The sequence below is a fragment of the Lepidochelys olivacea genome (genome assembly GCF_965140295.1).
Source record: "Lepidochelys olivacea isolate rLepOli2 genome assembly, chromosome: 4".
Taxonomy (NCBI): domain Eukaryota; kingdom Metazoa; phylum Chordata; order Testudines; family Cheloniidae; genus Lepidochelys; species Lepidochelys olivacea.
The window spans coordinates 34827711-34852430 of NC_140414.1; the positions used below are offsets into that span (position 1 = coordinate 34827711).

Sequence of the window (24720 nt, forward strand, 5' to 3'; positions counted from 1 at the left end):
CCCCTCCTCCATCATTCCCCACAACATATAGCTCCTCTGCCAACATTTCCAGGTCCCCTTTCCCATCCCCTTTTTCTATTAGTTGCGTCTGTAGAAGTTATTAACATATAAGAAATTGCTCCTTGCAGTATTGAGCCCTATATTGCCATGTATATATGCATATCACAGGCAATAGCTTACTGGAAGGCTGCACACTACCTTGGTTATGTAGCCCAGACTGCACACTGGACTGGTCCCTTTATTCCTAGTACCCTCTGTACTGCCAGGAGGCATAGACAATTTCAAGACAGTCTATATAAGCCCACAGATTTCAGATCACTTAGAAGAGTCATTCTTCAAACAGGAAAGGCTTCCCAACCTTAGCTACAGCAGAGCTGGCATTCCATGATAATATTGTATTATTGTATTACCCCAAATCCCAGCTCACATAGGGGAGTAAGGAGAGGAGCTCAGACCACCTCCCCACCCCAGATAGGCAAGCTACTTCCAAGAACCTGACTCACCGGAGTGGGGCAAGGAGGGGGTCATCACGCTCCTGTAGATGATCATGGTGGACGCACAGGAGAGGAATGTGGGGCTGATAAGCATCCCTGCTCCTATTCTCCTGAGTCCCCCTTTCATTCACCCCCATGGCCCTCTTTCTAGTGTCCCACCCATCCCCTGTTATTCATACTAGTCCCCCTGCCCATCACCTGAACCCCCAACTCCTCTCCCCCTATTCCCACCTACTCTTGCACCCAGTCATCCACCCTTCCCAATGAGCATTTGCTTGTGTAGGGATTTAAAAAAAAAAGTTTAAGAGCCTTCTAAATATTCTGCTGTACTCAGAATACATTTCCCCAAAATAAAACGCCTCCTTTGATAGAGGCATATTGGAGAAATATGCCTGCTTTTTTTTCCACAGTGCCTGGGGTTGTGCTCAGATTTGGTGACTGAAATGTATTCTCAGAGCCACCCACATCCTGGGATAAAAAGGTAGTTTTCCAAATAGTTACCCTCTTTCTATGCATGTTTAGTGTAATCCCTTAGGCATGTGAGCCTCAGCACAACTAATTGGAGATGCAAACGCTTTTTCAAATCATGTTTTAATTTGTTTCCCCCCCAAGGGCTGGTTGGTGCCATACACTCTAGTGGGGTAGCCCTCGAGCATTTGAAACCCAGGTATAATGATTTGATCTCTAATTGTGAGCAAAAGAACATTGCCAGAATGTATCAACTTTAAAAAACAGCTGTTTTGTTTTTCAGGGGTTGTATCTTAGGAGCCTATTCATTAAATGGCCCCAGATTTGGATCACTGGCCGTACCCCATGTCGCCATGAGGCTCACCAAATTTCAAGGCAATCTGATTAACTGTATAGTTTGTAGAGCTCTTAGAACAGTCAAGCTTTAAACAGAAAGCTGGAGCTGGTCTTAACCTAAACTGTTGCCTTGCTATAGTAGTGCTGTAAAGAGGGATCACAGCCTATTGTTCTGCTGATACGCGGTGCAGTGCAGCAGTTTGTAAATCAGTATTAGGTAGCTATGCATGTGAGTCAGTTTATATTCAGAGTTTGTGAGGTGATCTATACATGGGTAGGTAGTTCAGATGTTTGTTATCGCTATGTCATATTTTCAAGGAAAGCCAGACTCGTTTAGTGCTGGTGTTTTAATATTTTAGTTTGAGGCCAAGGTAGTGTATCCATTGCTGACTTTTTGTTTGTTCGCTTTGTTGTTGTTGTTTAATATGCTGTGAGTAGTGTGTTAAGAACAATATTTCCTCAAACTGGTCCTAAGATCATTGGATTTGGGCTGTGATTTGTTCTATATCTCATATTCCTTGTTCTTTTCTAATCACATCTCTTTTGTGAGCCAGACCATGGTGATATATTTCCTATCAGCTCCCATTAAAATTTGAACAGATTTCATTTTCTTAAATTTCCCAGAAAGTATGGTAGTGCTTGGGATTTTTAGCAAACTGTGTGCTAAAGGCATGTTGTAGGCTGTTGTGAACATATCACCGGAAACATGGGTGTTTAATCCTCAACCACTAACTTTTAAATGGCAAAGGGTCTGATTTTCTTCTGTCTCTCTACTTTTATACCAGTGTGTCACAATTGAGTTGCACAACAAATAAATAAATAATGAATAAATGTCATAATTCATTAAGTCATAATGAGGCATTCCTGATTTACAGCAATATAAGTGAGAGGAAGCAGGGCAATTACATATCGAATGACCATATCTATTAATAAATAAATAACAAGAACACATTCTGAGGAAATTAAAACCATGCTGTGGGAAAGATGATAATATGTAGTGTATGTGGACAAAATGTGTATTTGAAAGATAAAATTATGTGTACCAGTAAAGCAGTGCTTATGTATTACTGAAAAGCAACAACATTGCTGCATTTGTTACCTCCAGCAGCCTGATAAGAAGCCATATGGTGTAAGCAGAGATATTAGAAGTTAGAAAGTCAGCATAGTATTACAGTAAATTATGACTACAGACTACTGTGAGAAGCATCTCCAAGTGATGGTTTTCCCTCAGTGTCAACAAAATCATCAAAATGATCAGCTTCATTCAAAAATATTATTATTTTTTATCAAAATAACTGATCTTAAATACTGGTCTTTTGCTTTCTGATTTGTTTGGCACAGCTTCAGGCCAAGTACTTCTAGCTCACCAGGAAAACGGATGCTGGTTACATTGTGGAAGCTGGCATCCTTTACCTGAGATCACAGATCTTATTAGGAGATGTGAAGTTATAAGAAAAAAATGGAAAAGAAAACAAAGCAGCAGAAGCACCAGTGTGAAGGAGTAGGAGAACTCTTTCCCTGCACCTACTCTAAAACTTAAAACCAGTAAGGGGGAAGAAGGCTTTTCTAAATATGTAGGGCCTAAAACTTGATCCAGCTAACTGTGCTTGATACAAGTATGCCAACTATACAGCTCCCGGATCATAGGCTCAGCTAGAGGTCAGTATGTCCCCTAGTGCATGTTTGAGTAGACTTACAGTCAGGGATCACTATGTTTCTGAGGTACTTTCCCTCCCTGCAGATTTTTTCCTACAAGAGGTGAGCCTTGGGTTCTTAGGCCCAGATCATCAAAGTCATTTAGGCACCTAACTCCCATTGAAATCACCTAAATACCTTTGCAAAAAGAAAAGGAGTACTTGTGGCACCTTAGAGACTAACCAGTTTATTTGAGCATGAGCTTTCGTGAGCTACAGCTCACTTCATCGGATGCATACCGTGGAAACTGCAGTAGACATTATATACACACAGAGACCATGAAATAATATCCCCTCCCACCCCACTGTCCTGCTGGTAATAGCTTATCTAAAGTGATCATCAAGTTGGGCCATTTCCAGCAGAGGCTCGTTCACCTGCACATCCACCAATGTGATATATGCCATCATGTGCCAGCAATGCCCCTCTGCCATTTACATTGGTCAAACTGGACAGTCTCTACATAAAAGAATAAATGGACACAAATCAGATGTCAAAAATTATAACATTCATAAACCAGTCGGAGAACACTTCAACCTCTCTGGTCACGCAATCACCGACATGAAGGTCACTATCTTACAACAAAAAAACTTCAAATCCAGACTCCAGCGAGAAACTGCTGAATTGGAATTCATTTGCAAATTGGATACTATTAATTTAGGCTTAAATAGAGACTGGGAGTGGCTAAGTCATTATGCAAGGTAGCCTATTTCCCCTTGCTTTTTCTTACCCCCCCCCCTGACGTTCTGGTTAAACTTGGATTTAAACTTGGAGAGTGGTCAGTTTGGATGAGCTATTGCCAGCAGGAGAGTGAGTTTATGTGTGTGTGTGTGTGTGTGTGTGTGTGTGTTCCCCCCCGGGGGTGTGTGAGAAAGCCTGGATCTGTGCTGGAAATGACCCACCTTGATTATCATGCACATTGTAGGGAGAGTGGTCACTTTGGATGAGCTATTACCAGCAGGACAGTGAGTTTGTGTGTGTGGTTTTTGGAGGGGAGTGAGAGAACCTGGATTTGTGCAGGAAATGGCCCACCTTGATTATCATGCACATTGTGAAGGGAGTTGTCACTTTGGATGGGCTATTACCAGCAGGAGAGTGAGTTTGTGGGGGGGGGGGGGTGAGAAAACCTGGATTTGTGCTGGAAATGGCCCAACTTGATGATCACTTTAGATAAGCTATTACCAGCAGGACAGTGGGGTGGGAGGAGGTATTGTTTCATGGTCTCTGTGTGTATATAATGTCTACTGCAGTTTCCACGGTATGCATCCGATGAAGTGAGCTGTAGCTCACGAAAGCTCATGCTCAAATAAATTGGTTAGTCTCTAAGGTGCCACAAGTACTCCTTTTCTTTTTTGCAAAGACAGACTAACACGGCTGTTACTCTGAAACCTAAATACCTTTGAGGATCTGAGCCTTAGATCTAAATCTTAATTGTTCCTATGCAAGTGTGAAAGGGCTGAATGAAGAGAGGTACTAGAGTCTTTCCCCCTCTCCTTGTACAGCCATGCAGAGGGCGCAGGAATGCTAGTGCTTCTCCTGCCTGAGCATGAGGGTGTTGAGGATGGCTAGCACATGTAGCACTGCTGCACAATCCCCGAGTCATGGCCAGGAGGATTGTTCAGAGGGGTAGGAATTGCCTTGGGGTGCTCTCCTTTTTAGCAACCCTGTAGGCCTTCTGTCTAGTTCAGCATTCTGTAGGCAGAGTGCCTCCAGCAACTGTTGCTCTGGTGCTCCACCTCTTTAACTTACTCTGCCCGCTCCCCAGAGCGGTTCTGGCTGTGAAAGCCAAAACAAAACAGATTCCTAAGTACATTTTACCTTTGGTTATAACTCAGTGTTTAATGACTTTCACTAACATCAACAGAGTGTCTGTCCTATCTTTCTCATAACAAGAGGACAATAACTTTAAAATAGATCATGTAGGAAAACTGTGTGAGTTTTCTTGCTGGTGTGAACAAACAAAATCAAACTCAAATTAGAAGGCAGTAAAACACTTCAAATAGATAATACTGATGAACAGCAGTGCTGATTCTGTCCATGTGCATGTAAGCAATTTTATGAAGCTAATTTCTTCATTCATTTATCCAGGTGCTCATATAGGTCTCGGGGGAAGAGGGGGTGATGGATAATAAATAATTTTTGAGTATATTACATTGTTGTCTAGCTCCTTCCCCAAGGTATGGCTCAAGCCTCCTCCCTGGTTCTTGCTACTTCAAGTGGTTTCTTCCCTCTACTCGCAAGGGCTGGGTCCTGACTTCTTTTTCGTGCTGCCTGGTGTCTCCACCTCAGGCGACTTTTCCTTGTGCCCAAGACACAAAGGGTGCTGTCCTTTGGGCAAATGAATAATGTAATCACCGCTGGCAAGGAGTATAAAACCCAGTACACCAAAAAAAACCAATCAACACAGACCCCAGCAAAGAAATAACACCCTCCCTCCCAAATAACAATATAACAATGGGGGGCTTTACTGGGAGCAAGAAAACAGTATTTGGGGAAGACAAGTGCTGGGTTAACTAAAAAATACTAACACATCCAAAAATCAACAAATTTCCAACCTCCCAATACTCCCAACTCTTCCCAACCCCCAGATCCCTCCCTGGCACCTTCCCGGGCAGAGGGTATGCTGAAGGTGAGCTCCAGAGATGAGTGTGGCAGTGCTGCGGATGTTGGCCACCTAAAACAAACAAAGTGTTTTCTTACAGTGTCTTCTCTCCTGGGTAGAGCAGGTTCCTCTCTTGGCTCCCTAGTCTGGGAATCCTGTGGAGGGCTCAGTTGGCTCTCAGAAGTCAAGCTGGATCTGTCACTCTGGACACTGGTCTCTGCAGGGCTGGAATTTCCTAACTCATACACTTTTGATCCCAAAGCAGTTCAAAGACTCCCTTTGTGGATGGTTGAGTTAATCAGAGGATCCCTGGGCTGTTTTGCTTCTCTCTCTGTTCCCAAAAGCTCAAAAAAACCCTAAACCTAATCTCTTTATCTCTGAGTCAGGCTATCCCCTTGGACGGAAGGGCTGAGCAGCCCTGGCTCATCTTTGGCCCAGCAAACTACTTGTCCATATCACCCCATGCAAAAAGCTCCCTACTGGCCTCAGCAGGAGTTTCTAGTCCATTCCTAACTCCAAGTATTCTGAGAAATGGTGACAGAGGGCTGGTGGTAGCTGGTATTGTTGTAATCCATAGGATAGGACCACCTAAAGGCTCAGTATGGGGTTTTAGGAACTGGCAAACTCCAAATGGGGGTTACAGTAGATTGTATAAATAGTAGTAACATTAATGCAAAGTGGAGCGTAAGAACAATTTTTAGAACCAAAATGCCTGGTTGCTAGGTTACAACATAGAGCTATGGGTGGTATTTAATGAAAGAGAATATTTATGAAACTAACTGCTTGCATCTCATGCAGCATGGACAACTCAAATGAAAAGGCACTGTGGGGGAACATGCAGCCTCCACTTCTGCAGGTGGGAGAGATCTTCTGGCAGAGGGTGGGGGACAGAACTGAGAGGTTGATGGTCTGTGCAGAGGCTGTGCATCCCTTGTGCTGCATAGATCCAAGCTCCGTGACGAATCTCTGTGTGGCAGTGTGTAAGGCAAGGGTAAGGTTGGGCTAGAGAACATGCCCACCTCTGAGCTTCCTACCAATGAGTTAGAATCCTTTTGCTGATGTAGCCTCCACAGAGTGGTTCTGCATCTGCTCCACTGCTTGCAGGGAGGAAGCATGGGGAAAGATTCCTTTCTCTCTGCAGAGGCACCTAGCACACAACTAAAGCTAAGTGTTGGGTCCTGGGATTCTGCCATATGTAAACTGCAGTGCATTATCATTAACCATTCATGGAATTAAATAGCCCACTTTGTCAGCACATTCACCAAGTACAATATTTTACATTTAGGCAGCAGAGCTTTAGTGGCATTATTCTTTTAAGGAAAGAGCGCAATTATGTTACTAACAGGAAATGGGTTGGCATACGTCAAGAATTTCTGCTATGAACCAATGCACGTTACCTCTCTTTAGGATGTGTTTATAACACAGCTAAGTTCAGTAAATCTCGTAGGCCACATGGGGTCCACGCTTCAGGAGAAACTAAAATATGAGATGGTTTGAACTAAAGACAATATGCAGAAAATAATGCATCTCTCTAAAATATAGTTGTCCAAATTCAGTCCTTGAGTGAGCAAGCACAATACGTTTACAAATGAAGCTTCAATTTGCCCCAGTATGTATATCCCTAAAACAGCAATTGTTTCTGAGGAAAGGAAAATAGACAATTAACAGAGTATGGGATGAAATACTGTTGTGTATTAAAATCTGGCTAAGCAATAGGAAACAAAGAGTCCATAATAAATGTCAACTTCACAAAGTAGCTCAGGGATCAGAGTTCTTCAATATATTTAAGTGTTGGAAAATTAAATGGACAGTGAGGTGGAAAAATGTAATAGTAATACAATGGGCTCAGAAAGCTTAGGTTTAGGTTTTGGCAAAATATCAGTCAACATGGTTTGGTTTATAGGCTAGAGGAAGACGTGAAAGACCACAATCCTTGTTAGACAGACATAAAAAGAAAGGTACTACATTTATCTTATTTGAGTAGAGTTGTTTGAGGATTTATGCCATTCACGTGGTAAACTCCAGCCAGTTCTAAATTCCGGTATGAGACAGAAAGTGAATGAAAGAAGTGAAATAATCTATTCAAACACACTGAAACATATCTTTGACGTCATTGATGCAGAAGGGACAATGAGAGTGAATGACACTCAGTGTAATGTGGCTGAGTTTAGTTAGATTTTATGCAAAAGATATCCACAGACCCTGATAAACATTTACCCCAAGGCTGGAAGAGTGAGTCAGAAACTCTGAAACAATTTTCACAACAATCAAAAACATACACAAACCTTTACAGAAGGTACACTATGTCTGCCATCTACTGATGCAGAAGGCCATGATGTGACCTAGCCCTGGTCTACACTTGGACTTTAGGTCGAATTTAGCAGCATTAAATTGATGTAAACCTGCACCCGTCCACACGATGAAGCCCTTTATTTCGACTTAAAGGGCTCTTAAAATCGATTTCCTTACTCCACCCCTGACAAGTGGATTAGCACTTAAATCGGCCTTGCCGGCTCGAATTTGGGGTACTGTGGACACAATTCGACGGTATTGGCCTCCGGGAGCTATCCCAGAGTGCTCCATTGTGACTGCTCTGGACAGCACTCTCAACTCAGATGCACTGGCCAGGTAGACAGGAAAAGAACCGCGAACTTTTGAATCTCATTTCCTGTTTGGCCAGCGTGGCAAGCTGCAGGTGACCATGCAGAGCTCATCAGCAGAGGTGACCATGATGGAGTCCCAGAATCGCAAAAGAGCTCCAGAATGGACCGAACGGGAGGTACGGGATCTGATCACTGTTTGGGGAGAGGAATCCGTGCTATCAGAACTCCATTCCAGTTTTTGAAATGCCAAAACCTTTGTCAAAATCTCCCAGGGCATGAAGGACAGAGGCCATAACAGGGACCCGAAGCAGTGCCGCGTGAAACTGAAGGAGCTGAGGCAAGCCTACCAGAAAACCAGAGAGGCGAACGGCCACTCTGGGTCAGAGCCCCAAACATGCCGCTTCTATGATGAGCTGCATGCCATTTTAGGGGGTTCAGCCACCACTACCCCAGCCGTGTTGTTTGACTCCTTCAATGGAGATGGAGGCAATATGGAAGCAGGTTTTGGGGACGAAGAAGATGATGATGATGATGATGAGGTTGTAGATAGCTCACAGCAAACAAGAGGAGAAACCGGTTTTCCCGACAGCCAGGAACTGTTTCTCACCCTGGACCTGGAGCCAGTACCCCCCGAACCCACCCAAGGCTGCCTCCTGGACCCAGCAGGCGGAGAAGGGACCTCCGGTGAGTGTACCTTTTAAAATACTATACATGGTTATAGTATAGTATGGTTTAAAAGCAAGCATGTGAAAGGATTACTTTGCCCTGGCATTCGCAGCTCTCCTGGATGTACTCCCAAAGCCTTTGCAAAAGGTTTCTGGGGAGGGCAGCCTTATTGAGTCCTTCATGGTAGGACACTTTACCACTCCAGGCCAGTAACACGTACTCGGGAATCATTGTACAACAAAGCATTGCAGTGTATGTTTGCTGGCGTTCAAACAACATTCGTTCCTTATCTCTCTGTGTTATCCTCAGGAGAGTGAGATATAATTCATGGTCACCTGGTTGAAATAGAGTGTTTTTCTTCAGGGGACACTCAGAGGAGCCCATTCCTGCTGGGCTGTTTGCCTGTGGCTAAACAGAAATGTTCCCCGCTGTTAGCCACAGGGAGGAGGGAGGGTTGAGGGGGTAGCCACGCGGTGGGGGGAGGCAAAATGCAACTTTGTAACGAAAGCACATGTGCTATGTATGTAATGTTAACAGCAAGGTTTACCCTGAAAGAGTGTAGCCACTGTTTTATAAAATGTGTCTTTTTAAATACCGCTGTCCCTTTTTTTTTCTCCACCAGCTGCATGTGTTTCAATGATCACAGGATCTTCTCTTTCCCAGAGGCTAGTGAAGCTTAGAAAGAAAAAAAAATGCACTCGTGATTAAATGTTCTCCGAGCTCATGCTGTCCTCCCACACTGACAGAGCACAGACGAATGTGTGGAGGCAAATAATGTCAAAGTGCAGGAAAGCACAAAATGACCGGGAGGAGAGGTGGCGGGCTGAAGAGAGTAAGTGGCGGGCTGAAGAGAGGGCTGAAGCTCAAATGTGGCGGCAGCATGATGAGAGGAGGCAGGATTCAATGCTGAGGCTGCTGGAGGACCAAACCAGTATGCTCCAGTGTATGGTTGAGCTGCAGCAAAGGCAGCTGGAGCACAGACTGCCACTACAGCCCCTGAGTAACCAACTGCCCTCCTCCCCAAGTTCCATAGCCTCCACACCCAGACGCCCAAGAACGCGGTGGGGGGGCCACCGGCCAACCAGCCACTCCACCACAGAGGATTGCCCAAAAAAAAGAAGGCTGGCATTCAATAAATTTTAAATTTGTAAACTTTTAAAGTGCTGTGTGGCATTTTCCTTCCCTCCTCCACCACCCCTCCTGCGCTACCTTGGTAGTCATCCCCCTATTTGTGTGATGAATGAATAAAGAATGCATGAATGTGAAGCAACAATGACTTTATTGCCTCTGCAAGCGGTGATCGAAGGGAGGAGGGGAGGGTGGTTAGCTTACAGGGAAGTAGAGTGAACCAAGGGGTGGGGTGTTTCATCAAGGAGAAACAAACAGAACTTTCACACCGTAGCCTGGCCAATCATGAAACTGGTTTTCAAAGCTTCTCTGATGCGTACCGTGCCCTCCTGTGCTCTTCTAACCGCCCTGATGTCTGGCTGCGCGTAACCAGCAGCCAGGCGATTTGCCTCAACCTCCCACCCCGCCATAAACTTCTCCCCCTTACTCTCACAGATATTGTGGAGCACACAGCAAGCAGTAATAACAGTGGGAATATTGGTTTCACTGAGGTCTAAGCGAGTCAGTAAACTGCGCCAGCGCGCCTTTAAACGTCCAAATGCACATTCTACCACCATTCTGCACTTGCTCAGCCTGTAGTTGAACAGCTCCTGACTACTGTCCAGGCTGCCTGTGTACGGCTTCATGGGCCATGGCATTAAGGGGTAGGCTGGGTCCCCAAGGATACATATAGGCATTTCAACATCCCCAACAGTTATTTTCTGGTCTGGGAATAAAGTCCCTTCCTGCAGCTTTTGAAACAGACCAGAGTTCCTGAAGATGCGAGCGTCATGTACCTTTCCCAGACATCCCACGTTGATGTTGGTGAAACGTCTCTTGTGATCCACCAGAGCCTACAGCACTATTGAAAAGTACCCCTTGCGGTTTATGTACTCGGCGGCTTGGTGCTCCGGTGCCAAGATAGGGATATGGGTTCTGTCTATGGCCCCACCACAGTTAGGGAATCCCATTGCAGCAAAGCCATCCACTAGGACCTGCACATTTCCCAGGGTCACTACCCTTGATATCAGCAGATCTTTGATTGCGTGGGCTACTTGCATCACAGCAGCCCCAACAGTAGATTTGCCCACTCCAAATTGATTCCCAACTGACCGGTAGCTGTCTGGTGTTGCAAGCTTCCACAGGGCTATTGCCACTCGCTTCTCAACTGTGAGGGCTGCTGTCATCTTGGTATTCATGCGCCTCAGGGCAGAGGAAAGCAAGTCACAAAGTTCCATGAAAGTGCCCTTACGCATGCGAAAGTTTCGCAGCTACTAGGAATCGTCCCAGACCTGCAACACTATGCGGTTCCACCAGTCTGTGCTTGTTTCCCGAGCCCAGAATCAGCGTTCCACAGCATGAACCTGCCCCATTAGCACCATGATGCATGCATTGGCAGGGCCCATGCTTTCAGAGAAATCTGTGTCCATGTCCTGATCACTCACGTGACCGCGCTGACGTCGCCTCCTCGCCCGGTATCACTTTGCCAGGTTCTGGTGCTGCATATACTGCTGGATAATGCGTGTGGTGTTTAATGTGCTCCTAATTGCCAAAGTGAGCTGAGCGGCCTCCATGCTTGCCTTGGTATGGCGTCCGCACAGAAAAAAGGCATGGAACGATTGTCTGCCGTTGCTCTGATGGAGGGAGGGGTGACTGACGACATGGCTTACAGGGTTGGCTTCAGGGAGCTAAAATCAACAAAGGGGGTGGCTTTACATCAAGGAGTATTTCAGGCAGGACTTCACGGAGGGTTCCAATAAGAAATGGTGCACCTAAGTTATTGTTCTTATTGGAACAAGGAGGTTAGCCTGGCCTCTGATTGATACATGGCTAGATTTACCTCGCTGCACCTTCTCTGTGAGTGACTGCAGTGTGACCTAGAGGAATGAGTCCCCTAGACGGGGGAGGAGGCAAATGAGTACAAAACAAATCTGGTCTATTTCTTCTTTTACATCTTTGGCTGGCAGCAGACGGTGGAGAAGGACTGCATGCCATCCACATCTCATGGCTGCTCGGCAGAAGATGGTACAGTACGACTGCTAGCTATCCTCATCTCTTGCCTGCCCGGCAGAAGATGGTACAGTACAGACTGCTAGCAATCTGTATCGCCTGCCTGCTCACCATAAGACGGTTCAATAGGACTGACTGCAGGACTAAAGAGAATGACCTGGTCAAGTCACTCCAAATTTAGTCCCTGCGCCCATGTCTGCCCAGGCGCTCCCAGCCAACGTGGCCAGGAGCACCTCGGACACGACGAGGACAGCTACCAGTCGTACTGCACCATCTGCTGCCAGAAGGGAATGGGTTGCTGCTACTGTGTAGCAATGCCATACCGCATCTGCCAGCACCCAGGAGACATATGGTGACGGTTACCTGAGCGGGCTCCATGCTTGCCGTGGTATGGCGTCTGCACAGGTAACTCAGGAAAAAAAGCGCAAAACAATTGTCTGCCCTTGCTTTCACGAAAGGAGGGAGGGAAGGGGGGCCTGACGATATGTACCCAGAACCACCCGCGACAATGTTTTAGCCCCATCAGGCATTGGGATCTCAACCCAGAATTCCAATGGGCAGCGGACACTGTGGGAACTGTGGGATAGCTATCCACAGTGCAACGCTCTGGAAGTCGACTCTAGCCTCGGTATTGTGGAAGCACTCCGCCGAGTTAATGCACTTAGAGCATTTTCTGTGGGGACACACACACTCGAATATATAAAACCGATTTCTAAAAAACCGACTTCTATAAATTCGACCTTATTCTGTAGTGTAGACATACCCCTAGAGACCTCAGTTTAAGTATATAATCTCTACATCCCAGAACCACAACCCCAAATGGATGAGATTTATGCTTTCTTCTACAGGTTTGGCATAGGGAAGGAGTGGCAAAAAACACAGCATAGACCTCAACCATTTTTGAAAAATTGTTACAACAGAGCATGTTTAAAATACCAGCTCTCCCTAGAGAAATAGAGGATTCCCTGTATAAGAAAGAACATCTGTGTCCTAATTCAGCTGCCAGATTTCTTTGGCTACAAACAGGATTCTTTCAGTAACATCAAGGTTTATTGATTTGGTTTGGTTTGGTTTTTTGCTACTGACAGCTTTTTCCACAGCTACTACAGTACACTGTGCTGTGCACTTAATCAGTTCTACCAGTTTTATTTACTGATTTGTCACAGAAATGGTATTGCCTCAGTTGAATAGCTACCAGTTAAAGAGGTAAAGAAAATGTCTGCTATGCATAGCTTAGAACCTCATCTGCCAGCTATGCAAACTTTAGTACTATTGTTCTGATTGCAAAAGAATAACCCTTGTTACAAAAGCATATTGAAGCAAAATTCTGTTCTCACTCACTCGGGTGTAAATCTAGAGGCATCCCCTTGATGGTCCTGATGTTAGAACAGAATTTGGCCCTCTTTTTATATATCAGCCAAGGCTACCAGACCTGCAGCCCCCTGATTCTCACACCAAAACGATGCCTGGCACACCCATTGTTGAATCCCCAAGGACAAACATGGAAGTGACATAAGCAGTGATAGTGCTGAAGGTGCTCAAAGGAGTACAAAAGGTTAGTATGATAAGGAGTAGGACTCTGTCATCTCTTAACCTAGTAGTATCTCATTTGTAACACTGATCATAGATTTGTCGTCATGTACGTACTATTTTGGTATCCGCCCAAGAGCCTGAAAAAGCTTATATAGTCCCCTTTGGTAAACAAAAATTTTGAGGAAAGCCTACTGAAAAGTTTTCTTCCTTTTGAGCTAAAGTTTGCATTTGTGCCTGGATAGTATGGTGACAGGCACACTATAACTGCATAAATTTATATTAGGATTTAAGGGAACTCTACTGTGTTCCCTTCTTCCAAGGAACACATTGTAATATCTTAAAACAGAAGAACAGCCCAGAAAAATGGTCTGCTGTGAAAAGTTCATTACAACTGGAGTTTGGAAATAAGCACTGTTTGTGCCTTCCATTCCTTTCTGTAGCAGAAATAAATCTATAGAGATGAGGGGGTGTAAACTTGGGAATCTGTGTGCTCAGAATGAAAACCAAACTAATTTGAGCCAAACTCCTGAAGGAGCCAGTGACAAACAGAATGTCCATTCACAGCACAATCATTTCAAACAGCCGTTATTGGCATTTATGTCAATATGCTGTCATATGGAACCTCAATGAAATAACAGTGAAACAGCACACAGAATTTGATTCTGTGGATTATTGCAGAGTTTCAGTTTTGTTTCAATGAGATCTGTTTCCTGGAAATGTCCATACTTTTATACAAAACAAATGGAGCTGTCCACATAAACAAAAAGCAAAAAAAGGTATGCCCAACATTCAAAGTGAGACTGGGTGATTAATTCTAGTTCGAGAGAGAGACCAGTTTTAGCTGTAGTCTCTATTTTAAGTAGAGGGAATATTGCTGGAGCCAGTAATATATCTAGTCTGGAATTGCTATTTTAAGCACGCTTACTGTATGTGCTTATGTTGCATACTGTCTCTTTTTTCTATTTTGGTTGTTTTCATCCCATGGAAATAAGTGACTTTGGAGGGGAAAGGAGTAAGTTACTGGAATAATACTAGTCAAATAGAACAGATTATCCCTGGTCTGAATGGGAAAGATGTGTTTAAAATACTTTATACATTGCCTTTCACACCTGAGGTTCTTCCATGCTGCTCCTTTACCTTATCCATATTGTTCTGTGTTTACATGATGACCCAAGGATGATGATAGCTTCAAGCTTCTCTTTTCAGTTTAGGTGCATGTGTTTGTTGCATCCAGGACTGTACTGTAATTGTAAATATAGAAGGGAAAATATGTGAGTTCTGAATTCAGCCTGCAAGACTGTTACTTTATTTCAAATGGAAAGCTGTGGGTTAAACTGGATTTTCATCTCTACTGCTTAATCAAAGTCTCTGTTTTTATGGAAAAAATTTCTTTTAATCTCAGCCTATTTATATGGATCAGCTAGGCTGGTATGGGTGTAAGTGAAGGCAGAATTTGACCCCATATTTTTGTGAGAAAAGTAGTTAGAGACAATATGAACAAGAAGTGCCTGTCTGTTTGTTCTAGCAGATAATGCTTATTTTCTAATAATAATGTAGGGTAATCTTAGTGGGAAATTGCTGGTTTTGCATACAGGGTCCTCTGTTTACAGCTTGGATGAGATTACAGAAGCCAGCTGCTTCTTTGCCATTAAACAAATGAAATGTCCAACAACTGTGACACAGTGACAATCCTAGTGCTTCATTACCATGCTTGACTTCTTTCATTTGATACTGTTGTATACATATTCAAAGTATCTCTGGCTTGGGGACAAGGAAAACATGGCCTACCAGTAATGTAGATCAAAAACCTGTCCACCTCTGAGCCAACTCCAAATTGGCAGCTTGGAAACAGGCTTGCAAAAGAGATAAAATCATATAATATTTGGATTGCATTCAAGGTTTTTTGGTCCATTCAAGAGACCACTTGGAGACTTCTTCCCCCAAAATATCCCCCCAAGCCCTACACCCCCTTTCCTGGGGAGGCTTGAGAATAAATAAGATGAGCACAAACCAGCCTTGGATCTTTTAGATCCCTAAAAACCCAATCAGATTCTTAAAAAACAGAACTTTATTAGGAGAACAAAACAAAGATAAAAGAAACACTCTGTAAGATTAGAATGGAAGATAATCTAACAGGCAGTCAGATTCAAAACATAGAGAATCCCTCTAGGCAAAACCTTAAGTTACAAAAAGACACAAAAACAGGAATATACATTGCCTCCAGCACAGCAAATTTACAAGCCAAAACAAAGAAAACCTAACACATTTTCTACCTAGATTACTTACTAACTTTACAGGAGTTGGAGAGCTTGCATCCTTGATCTGTTCCCGGCAAAGGTCACACACAGACAGACAAAAGCCTCTCCCCCTCCTCCCTTCAGATTTGAAAGTATCTTGTCCCCTCGTTGTTCATTTTGGGTCAGGTGCCAGCGAGGTTACCTTAGCTTCTTAACCTTTTACAGGTGAAAGGATTTTTCCTCTGGCCAGGAGGGATTTTATAACACTGTATACACAAAGGTGGTTACCCTTCCCTTTATATTTATGACAGCTCCTCATGCCCACAAAAAAACAAGATGAATTACCTTTTGTGGGGTTTATTGGTGGCTAATATTACATTATTTTTATTAATTTTTCCCTGACAATATGTGATTTTTTGAAAGCCCACAGCATGAATAAATGGCTCCATATTATTCCATACGTAGCATATCTTAAATCTTCCAGTATATTGCTAAAGTTAGCTTAATGTCATATTATGGAGTCAATTTCTTATGTTATAACTCAGTTTTTATTCACTCCTTACTAAAGTAAACCTCTCACTGAAAGAGTCAATGAGAATTTTACATAAGAATTGTGTAAAAACTGAATGACAACTAGAGATGGGCAAATAACCGATGTTTTGGTTTGCTGCCTGTTATGGGAAAAAAATTGGAGTTCAGGTCAAACCGAAAACAACATTTTTCTGAATTTTTGATTAATTAAAAAAGTTGGAAAAGATTTGTTTCAGATCAAGCAAGGTGTTTTCTTTGACTCGAGACTGACTTCTATTTTGAGGCATATTTCATCTCTATAAAAGCAAAGGAAATGAAAGGATAGACGCACAAAACTGAGAAGGAGGAAGCTGTGGGGATGCCTGTTGTATTCCCAGTATCCCATTCCATTTGTACAAAATTTTTGAATAGCATTCATTTCAGTATTTCCCTTTTTTTTTTCTTTTTTTCATTTTGACTGAAACAATTCACCAAAGTCAACATGAGTTTGAGAAATGCTTCAGTCGACCCAACTCTGCATTTTTCAGTAAAAAAAGTTTAAAAATATTTTGCCTAGGTCTAATGATGACTTCAGGATTCGTTCCATGGTGCATTTTCATAATTGCCACATTTCAGGGAAATTTGGAGGCTATTATGTAGCATGAAGAATTCCATAATTATATGTAGAAAGAATAGCTGAGGTTTGAAAGCCATTGAATGTTACATTTTTTTTAAAAATGCCAGTTTGATCAAGTACAATAAACTGAGCCAGAAGCACATGGGATTCTGGAAACTACCATCAGAAGAAGTTTAATTACACTATGGAGAGACTGAAAAATAATTGACTTTTCAACCTTGTTTGTAAATGCCATTTTTATAATGATTAATCAAGGAACAGGATAATGGGTAGTATCAAGCCCAACAGATAAGAAACAATTGAATTAACCGTGTGTGTTCAATCAATGCATTGTCCAAGGCCTAACTTAAACTTGAAAGGTTTGATTCTTCCAAGTCCTTGTGCAATGCACAAAAGGGAGTACAGACTTGTTGCGCTCCAGTGCCTCTCCTTGGTCTCTATACAGGGTTAAAAAAAAAGTGAGGTGTTTGTGATGTGAAGAGGCCTTAGGCATGATCATCAGCATGTAAATGAGGTGCTTTGTTATGGGCTGCCCTCACAGTCTGCAAGGCAGGTGTAGTGTGGTGGTAGCCAGTAGTGCTTTCATTAATGCAGGATCTGATTCCCTTGTGCTTCTTTTGTTCAGTTCATCGCTGTTTGCCTGTGCATAGATGTGGAACACTCCACATCTGTACAGGATCTAGCCAGAAGAGGCTTTCTCAACCATTGAGATGGTCAGAATTTTTTGACCAAAGTGTTTTTGTTGTTTTTTATGGAAAAATACCTTTTCTTGAAAATGAAAAAGTTTGCAAAAAAAAAAAGTTCATTTTTTTGTTTCATTTTTCATTAATTTTACTATGTTTTAAATTGAAATCTTTATTGAAGACATTATTGAAACTCATCAAAATGGCTGTAAATTGTTTGATAATGGTCCTGATAACAATTTTGCTACAAAAATTAAAAATTTAGAAAAAATGAAAAAATCAGTTTCAAACCCTGCAAAAAAGAAACAGCTTTGACATTTCAATTATCAGTGTGATTTTTAATTTTTTTTTGTGACTACTCTACATAAAGCTTAGTTAGCCAGTTAGAGTGGATAACTGAAAGAAAGCCATACCCGACCATATAATGTTAAAAGGGGGCATTTAACCTTAGCAGAAGTGAAAGTAAAATCAAATTGTGAGGAAATAGGCCTGATTCTTCATTAAGGGAGCAATGGTGAAAATAGAACTATGTTTCCTACTTCTGAGACTCCAAATGGACTTCATTCTTCTCTCCAGTATAAAACAGGAGAGAATGCCACTGAGTTACACTGAGATAAGTTAGAGAAGAATAAGGCATATTATCTACCTTTTATTTGTTTTAGACCACATCTAATGTTATTTCAGTAACATTATTTGCCCAGATTTGCCCTCTGAAACCCAGCAGATGGGGAGACTTCTCTTCTTTGCCAAATGTGCCCAGATCTCAGTCCCGAGGCAGACTAGGCCCACTGCTAGATTAGTGGTCCCCGAAATGACAGGTGGCAGTGGTCACATGGAGGTTTATAAGTTCTCTACCTTGAGCGATTCAGACCTAGGGAAAGCTGGACTGAGGAGGTAAAAAATAAAAGGCAACATTTCCGAGTCCATGGCTGGGCTAACCAACCCTGCACGCGAAGGGTTTAGAAAAGAAGGAAATCACATGGTAGTATCCAGTGTCTTAGAGGCCTTTCATTTCTAACCTGCCTGCTGCATCTTGAGCTAAGACTATCCAACTACTGTAGGGTGCAGACTCAGGTAAGCAGACCTTGCCTATTAATTTACAAGCTAAGGGTTTCAAATCTTCACAGACCTCTTGAGGCAGCCCCTCGGTTGACACTAGCAGAAGTTCTTTCCCTCTAATTGCCAAACTCGTTGCCAACAAAACAAAATTTTGGGTTGAAATGGAGGAAAGGGGAAAGACCCACAAAAAGTCCTACAGTGTGTGCCAGAAGGGCTAAAATTGTATTTCAACTCCATTCCAAAGTAAAGGGTCCCTCCTTCACTAATAAGTCTACAGAGCTATACCTCTTTGATGTAAAAGGAGATAAGAGAGACCATAGAGCTTTCTGCCTTAGAAGTAATACCAAGCAGAAACCCTCAGATGGGCTGAATATGTCTCATATTTGTATTCCCCAAGGTCACTGGAGGATTCTATCCAGTTTTGAACCTAAAGCCCTTAAATGCCAAGCCATTTCATCAGGACAGCCTCGAAGACTTTAAAGTAATAGAGTAAAATCCTGGCCCCATTGAAGTCAGTGGGAGTTTTGCCATTGACTGTAATGGAACTATGACTTCACCCAAGGTTTACAAAGGGAATTTTCTAGGAAAAACAGATCTAAGTAAAACTTTTCTCAATTTGCTCAGCTTTCCCATGTCTCCCAACTACAGGAAACTTGTTAACTTTTCCTGAAAAGCAGCACTATGTCAAGCTACTCACCCCCTAAAATCCAGAAAAGTGAAAAGATGTATTTACTTAAACAATAATTTCATTGCATCAGTCAGAAGAGCTTCTAAGACTTATATAATGGCCACAGTCCTCTTTGAAGGGAATTTGGGTTTCTTGAAAATATAGAAAAGTCTACATTAATCATATCTCCCATTTAGGCTTTCTGTGATTCGTGGGATTTCCTTCATCAAAAATTGATCCATAATGAATAAGTACCAGGAGTTAATGGTTGCTCCCTCCATCTCCCAGAGGCAATTAGCAAAGCTACTCCAAGAGCTCCATTTCCTGCCTTCCCTGTGGGCATTCTCTATTAAATACGTATCCATAGGTGCTTACTGGTTGCAAAGCTAAGGGTAAACAACTGGGAAGTGTTTCCCTTTTGCAGGCCTCCAACATCACAGAAGGGGAACTCAGTGTTTTTAAAACTCCACTCCTTTCTAGGCCCACATTGCACAGATCCTCAGGAGTCATGTCTCTAAATCGTGGCTTCATGTTGCTCATCACAGGGTCAGTGGGCCATGGAACTTGTCAGAGCCCCCTGGTTGCAGTTTAATGCTGCTGTTAGCACAAATTGTGCATATTAACCCAGATTATAGCTACTTTGTATTCTGGAAAAGTCTCATTTCAGGGCTTCCGTATACATGTTTTGTCAGACATCAGTGCAGTGATGTCCTATGTCCCCAAACTAGGGGGAACCAATTGAACAGTGGGGAAGTTCTGCCAGAGCATAAGACTCTTAAACTGCTAAACACATTAGATGGACATAGCATACAGGGCCAGTGCTTTGTTCATGGGGACACATGACCTGGACATATTCCTTAAATTGTGTTTACTGTTTGGAGGAGGTAGGGAACACGGGGCACTGGATCTAACATTCTTGAGATTGCCATACACAGCTGCAGCGGGAAAAGATGCTCTCTTGGTTCCCACAGAGAAACCCAAAATTTCTCATATTTATTTTCCCTTTTCCCTATACTTTACAAAGATCTGTCAGCGGTGATAAGTGATGGCCCAGATTGGTGCCTCTTGATCTGCTCACTGGGTGAAGTTCACCCCATGCCTTCACTCTGAACCCCGCATAATCCTAGGGAAGTTAAGCAGAGAGACCCAGGAGCAGAAGGCCAGCTCTTCAGTCAAAGACTCTCTGCTGATTGCATATCTGCTTGCAGTGATTCCTTGCAAACTGCAGGATTTATGGAGCACACTGTTAAATTCCTGCTTTCAAGTTGGTAGGGACTTTGTTGTGTAGGCAGAAATCAAATGCAGGGGATTAATATTCCTTTTCAGCATTCAAGTCTCTAATCAATGACTACTGAGGACTCTGTTGTGTCCTTTAGGCACATGCTAGTAATACAGGTCCCAGGGAGTTCAAGCTACTGTGAAGCTCCTTAAGATGCAAGACTCTAGATACCTCTAGAGAGTCCTGCTTTGTGCACTAATGATTGCTAGATGGATGCCTACACAGCAGTGTGTGCATGTTAATCAGACATTTGTGTATGTGCAACGGAGACATATATTTCCATACACATCTTACTGAAAATCAGGCCTTGAAGGAATACAAGCTTCTTCTGTGGAGGACAACCAAAACTGACTGTAATCCTACTCTGCTTTGTCTGGTCAGAGATTGGCAGAAGTTAATATATCCTCCTGCTTATATAAATACGGTGAAAAGACTATGGACATTGTTACTACAAACACTGGGCCTGAAACTCCTCCAACTGAGGTTAATTTGGACACTGTAAAATCAAGAGCTTTAATGTTTTTTTCAGAAGCAGGATAGAATAAGCACATAGCTCTGCTTTGATAGTAAGGCAGACCCAGCTAACATACCTGCAGTTGTGTGACCGGTCCTCTAGTCTCCTGTGCACACGCAGCATGCACTCAGTGGTCTACTATTTTCAATTAGCCCTCCAAAGATTGTTGCACCCTGGCCATTCTGGTCTACTCCACAGTGCCGCACAGACCCTCTTTTCATCTGTTACTGTCCACACCTTCCATCCACCCGCCATGCATACTTCACAATTGGAAACTGATTCTCACACATGCACGCACACACATACAGAGTAAACAGAGTTAGATTCATATATCACTACTACTATCCTGCCTCTGTTTTCGCCTTAGAAGGATTTTAAGGAATTTATCAGTAGGCATTAGTACTGAGGGCAAATGAACCTCTGCAAAATATGAAATGAGGGCATTTTACCCAGAACTGAAAGAAAAGGATTTGACTCTTTTTTTCCCCAGGGCAAAAGCTCTTTTCTTTCACATTACACTGGTGTGTTTATGGATAATATCACCAAAAGATGTGCTCTGCTTGATCTTCTTTCCAGATTAATATAACCGATAATGAAGACAGTGATCAGGAGGAGGAGGAGGAAGATGGAATTTATGTGGCCATGCTGAACTCAGGCGCTCACATTACCTCTCGTAAGTCGTATTGTCTGAAAGGTTTCAGGTACCATGTCCTTCATACTGTGTTGTATTAACTGAGAAATGGTGGTATCTAGAGACTATAGGGGAGTGTATACACACACAAGAGGACAAAGTTATGGTTAAATGCTCAACCTTAACTTGCAGATTTCCTGACTTTTTAGCATTTAGCTGTGTGACCTAAGGGCTCAGTCATGCCTTTAAACACCGGTCCATGGGGGAACGTACCTTTTGCTACACTCTTTCAAGGGGTGCAGCATGCTTTCCCCTTGGTGGCCACCCAGATCCGCGGGCTGATGTGGAGAGTGGCAGACCCATTTCTCTCCACCCCTCCTGTGCTCTATCAGAGAGCAGCCCTTGTGCTAGAGGAGGGCAGTGCCTACATTTGTCATTAGATCCTGCATGGAAGCACAATTGGGAGGCTCTTTTCAGCTTCCTCTTCTCACATCTGTACAAACATTGACCTGTCCCTTAACGTTTCAGTAATGTTGGCAGAGATTTGCAAGGGAACCTAAGACAGTTAGGGAAGAGCTGCAGGTTTTTTTGCATTTAGCAATGACACTTATGCCACAGATCCATGATAACTGTGTAAGAAAGGCCATCCCATATTCTATTTGTATTTGACTAGATTCTTGATATCTTCCCAGTTGTCTCACTTTCTGTATTAGATTGTTGCTCCTTACAGGCTAAATCATGATCCTCTTCCTCCAACACACCTAGACACTGGGCAGCCATAATTTGACTTGAAGGGCTAGAAGTCTGGCTAGCACTGTTAGTGCTTACTGCTCTAGGTGGGACACACAAACATTACCCTGTTCTGGATGTGGATATAAAAATGATGGTCCAATTAGGAAATGAACTGAAGTACTCAGCACTAGGGACAAATCTTCATAACAGATCCTTCACAACTAAGAATCCTTTAATAAGGTGCAACAAAAGCTGCTTCTCCTTCTACTTCCCTTGGTGCCTCTAGGGGCATTCTGTCTTGTAGAGACGTAACGCTTCCTTTCACACTTCTCACATGCTACGGATGTTTTCCCCACCCACCCGCATTCCACTGACTCAGGGGACCATAATTTGGCCTTTTTTACAAAGAGAAAAAATGGTGATGGATGGGTTTGTCTATTATATTTAGAAGCACTCATCTTTCTGTCAGGCATGAGGCAGTACAAAGTAGTCAGGTATTTTGGGGGGGGTTCTAGAATTTTTTTGGAATACCAGGAATGGAAAAGAAAGAATTTATTGGAAAACTTCTATCTCAAATGCACCCTAAGTGAAACATATATTAACATATAAATTGTGGGTTAAAATTGAGAGGGTTGGCAAAAGAATAGAAACATATGTAAGTTAAATGCTTCTAATATTGGAAATAATGGAGGGTCTTCATAATGTCTATGTCCAGAAATGGATACAATTTTAAAAGGGTATGGAGGGAATAAGTTACATGGTTTCCAGTTGTTATTTTAGCTAAATCCTTATGCTGTACATAGTGCTGAAAATTTACTGTTATGTATTTCTCCACTATATCCTTATTTTTGGTCAAAAGGCCACTAGCCATAAAGCTCACTATAAACCACATATCCCAGGGGAAATATTTATTTCATTTTAAATAATGTTAAATGATAAGCAGCCAAGCTATAGTGTATTAAAAATAAGTGATACAGCTGCATGAGTTCTAACATATTTTACTAACTCATGTGTGCTGTGCTGCTTTGAAAATCAGGCAATACAGATTGTGGGGAAAGGATAGTGCATATTGCCTAACCACCCCAATAACTCTGAAAAGCCCTAATGTTATTGTATACATGAATATGTTGTGTTCTGAGGTAGCAAGATATAATGAAAGCTTCCACTGTTCATTTGGTAAATATTTTAAAAGCCATTCACTGAAGTTATACATTTAACAGCGTTCCACGGTATTAGTTCATAAAAGTTTTATTGGCAGTGCTGGTACTTTTATGGAAATCGGTGAAACACAAAATGCTTCCAGTTGGCAAATTTTAAATTAAACAATGCATTCTTTAGCATTAACAGACAGACAGAGCACAGGAGACCAGTGTGGAGTCAGACAGAAAGCCTGGGAGGAATCAGGCAAGAAGGAAGAGGACAAGGAGGAAGAAAAGGAAGAGGAAGCTGAAGAAGTCAATGGAGTGGAAGAAAAGAAAGATGAAGAAAATAATTTAGAGGAAAAGTCATGCAGCTTTGATGACGACAATTTATATGCCAGCATACCTGATGACGATCCTGAAGCGGGTGGAAGAGACTCTTTTTTCCTGGACAAGCCACCCCTACCTCCTCGAGATCCATCTACCACTATAAAACAAGATTATATTCACTACTTTTCACAAGGTATAGTCTTACCAAAAAAGAATTTTTCATCATATGTGTAATACTTGTTAAATGCCACTGTAGAGATTCTATATGGACATGGCTAATGGTGGTTGGCTAGTCAGTAAGGCCCTGATTCAGCAAAACAAACAAGTGCTTAATTGCGTTGCTGAGTCAAGGCGTAAGTCACTCAGTACTACAGATAGAGTAGTGATGGTAGACTGTGGAGCACTGGTTCCAGGCTGAGTTTTCTTCCTCCTACGCATCTCAGAGATCCATAAAATAATACATGGTGCATAGAATTATAAGGAAGGTTTTAGACACAATACTGAATTAAGATGTTAGTTAAGTTACATTTAAATTGGTGCTTGTTTGCGAAGCTTGCAATGCCACAGGTAAAATTAATAGAATTTACTTTATGCATTCTAATAGGGAAAAGTAACCCAATATTGTATTAAGTATAAGTTCTAGCCAGTATTGTGGTAGAAATGTGGCCTTCTGTTGAATTATAGATTGGACAATGATCTTGGTATTCCTGTTTTGGTATTCCTGATGAAGGGCTGACATCATGACCCTAATGCAGTGACAGGGCTGTCACATGGATTTTTTAAAACCAGAC

At 42.6% G+C, this 24720-nt stretch overlaps 1 protein-coding gene and 1 long non-coding RNA gene across 6 annotated transcripts in view; one reads left to right on the forward strand and one right to left on the reverse strand.

Annotated features, from left to right (window-relative positions):
• Positions 1 to 24720, forward strand: part of BANK1 (B cell scaffold protein with ankyrin repeats 1) — a 304009-nt gene that overhangs the window by 221255 nt on the left and 58034 nt on the right. Inside the window, exons 9-10 of the mRNA XM_084625875.1 lie at positions 21674 to 21770; positions 23799 to 24122. Of these exons, the coding sequence (XP_084482001.1) occupies positions 21674 to 21770; positions 23799 to 24122 (421 nt within the window). The remainder of the gene's footprint in view (positions 1 to 21673; positions 21771 to 23798; positions 24123 to 24720) is intronic.
• The window catches only part of LOC311519420, a 70538-nt gene that overhangs the window by 24017 nt on the left and 21801 nt on the right, over positions 1 to 24720 (reverse strand). For 2 of the 5 annotated variants that reach the window (XR_014711273.1, XR_014711275.1), the window contains exons 2-3: positions 24006 to 24086; positions 14649 to 14752 (exon numbers count right to left, since the gene is read on the reverse strand). This is a non-coding gene — a long non-coding RNA (uncharacterized lncRNA). Of the gene's footprint in view, positions 1 to 10123; positions 11657 to 14620; positions 14753 to 24005; positions 24087 to 24720 lie in introns of those variants that run through there. The other 3 variants (XR_014711274.1, XR_014711276.1, XR_014711277.1) reach the window with 2 other exon arrangements.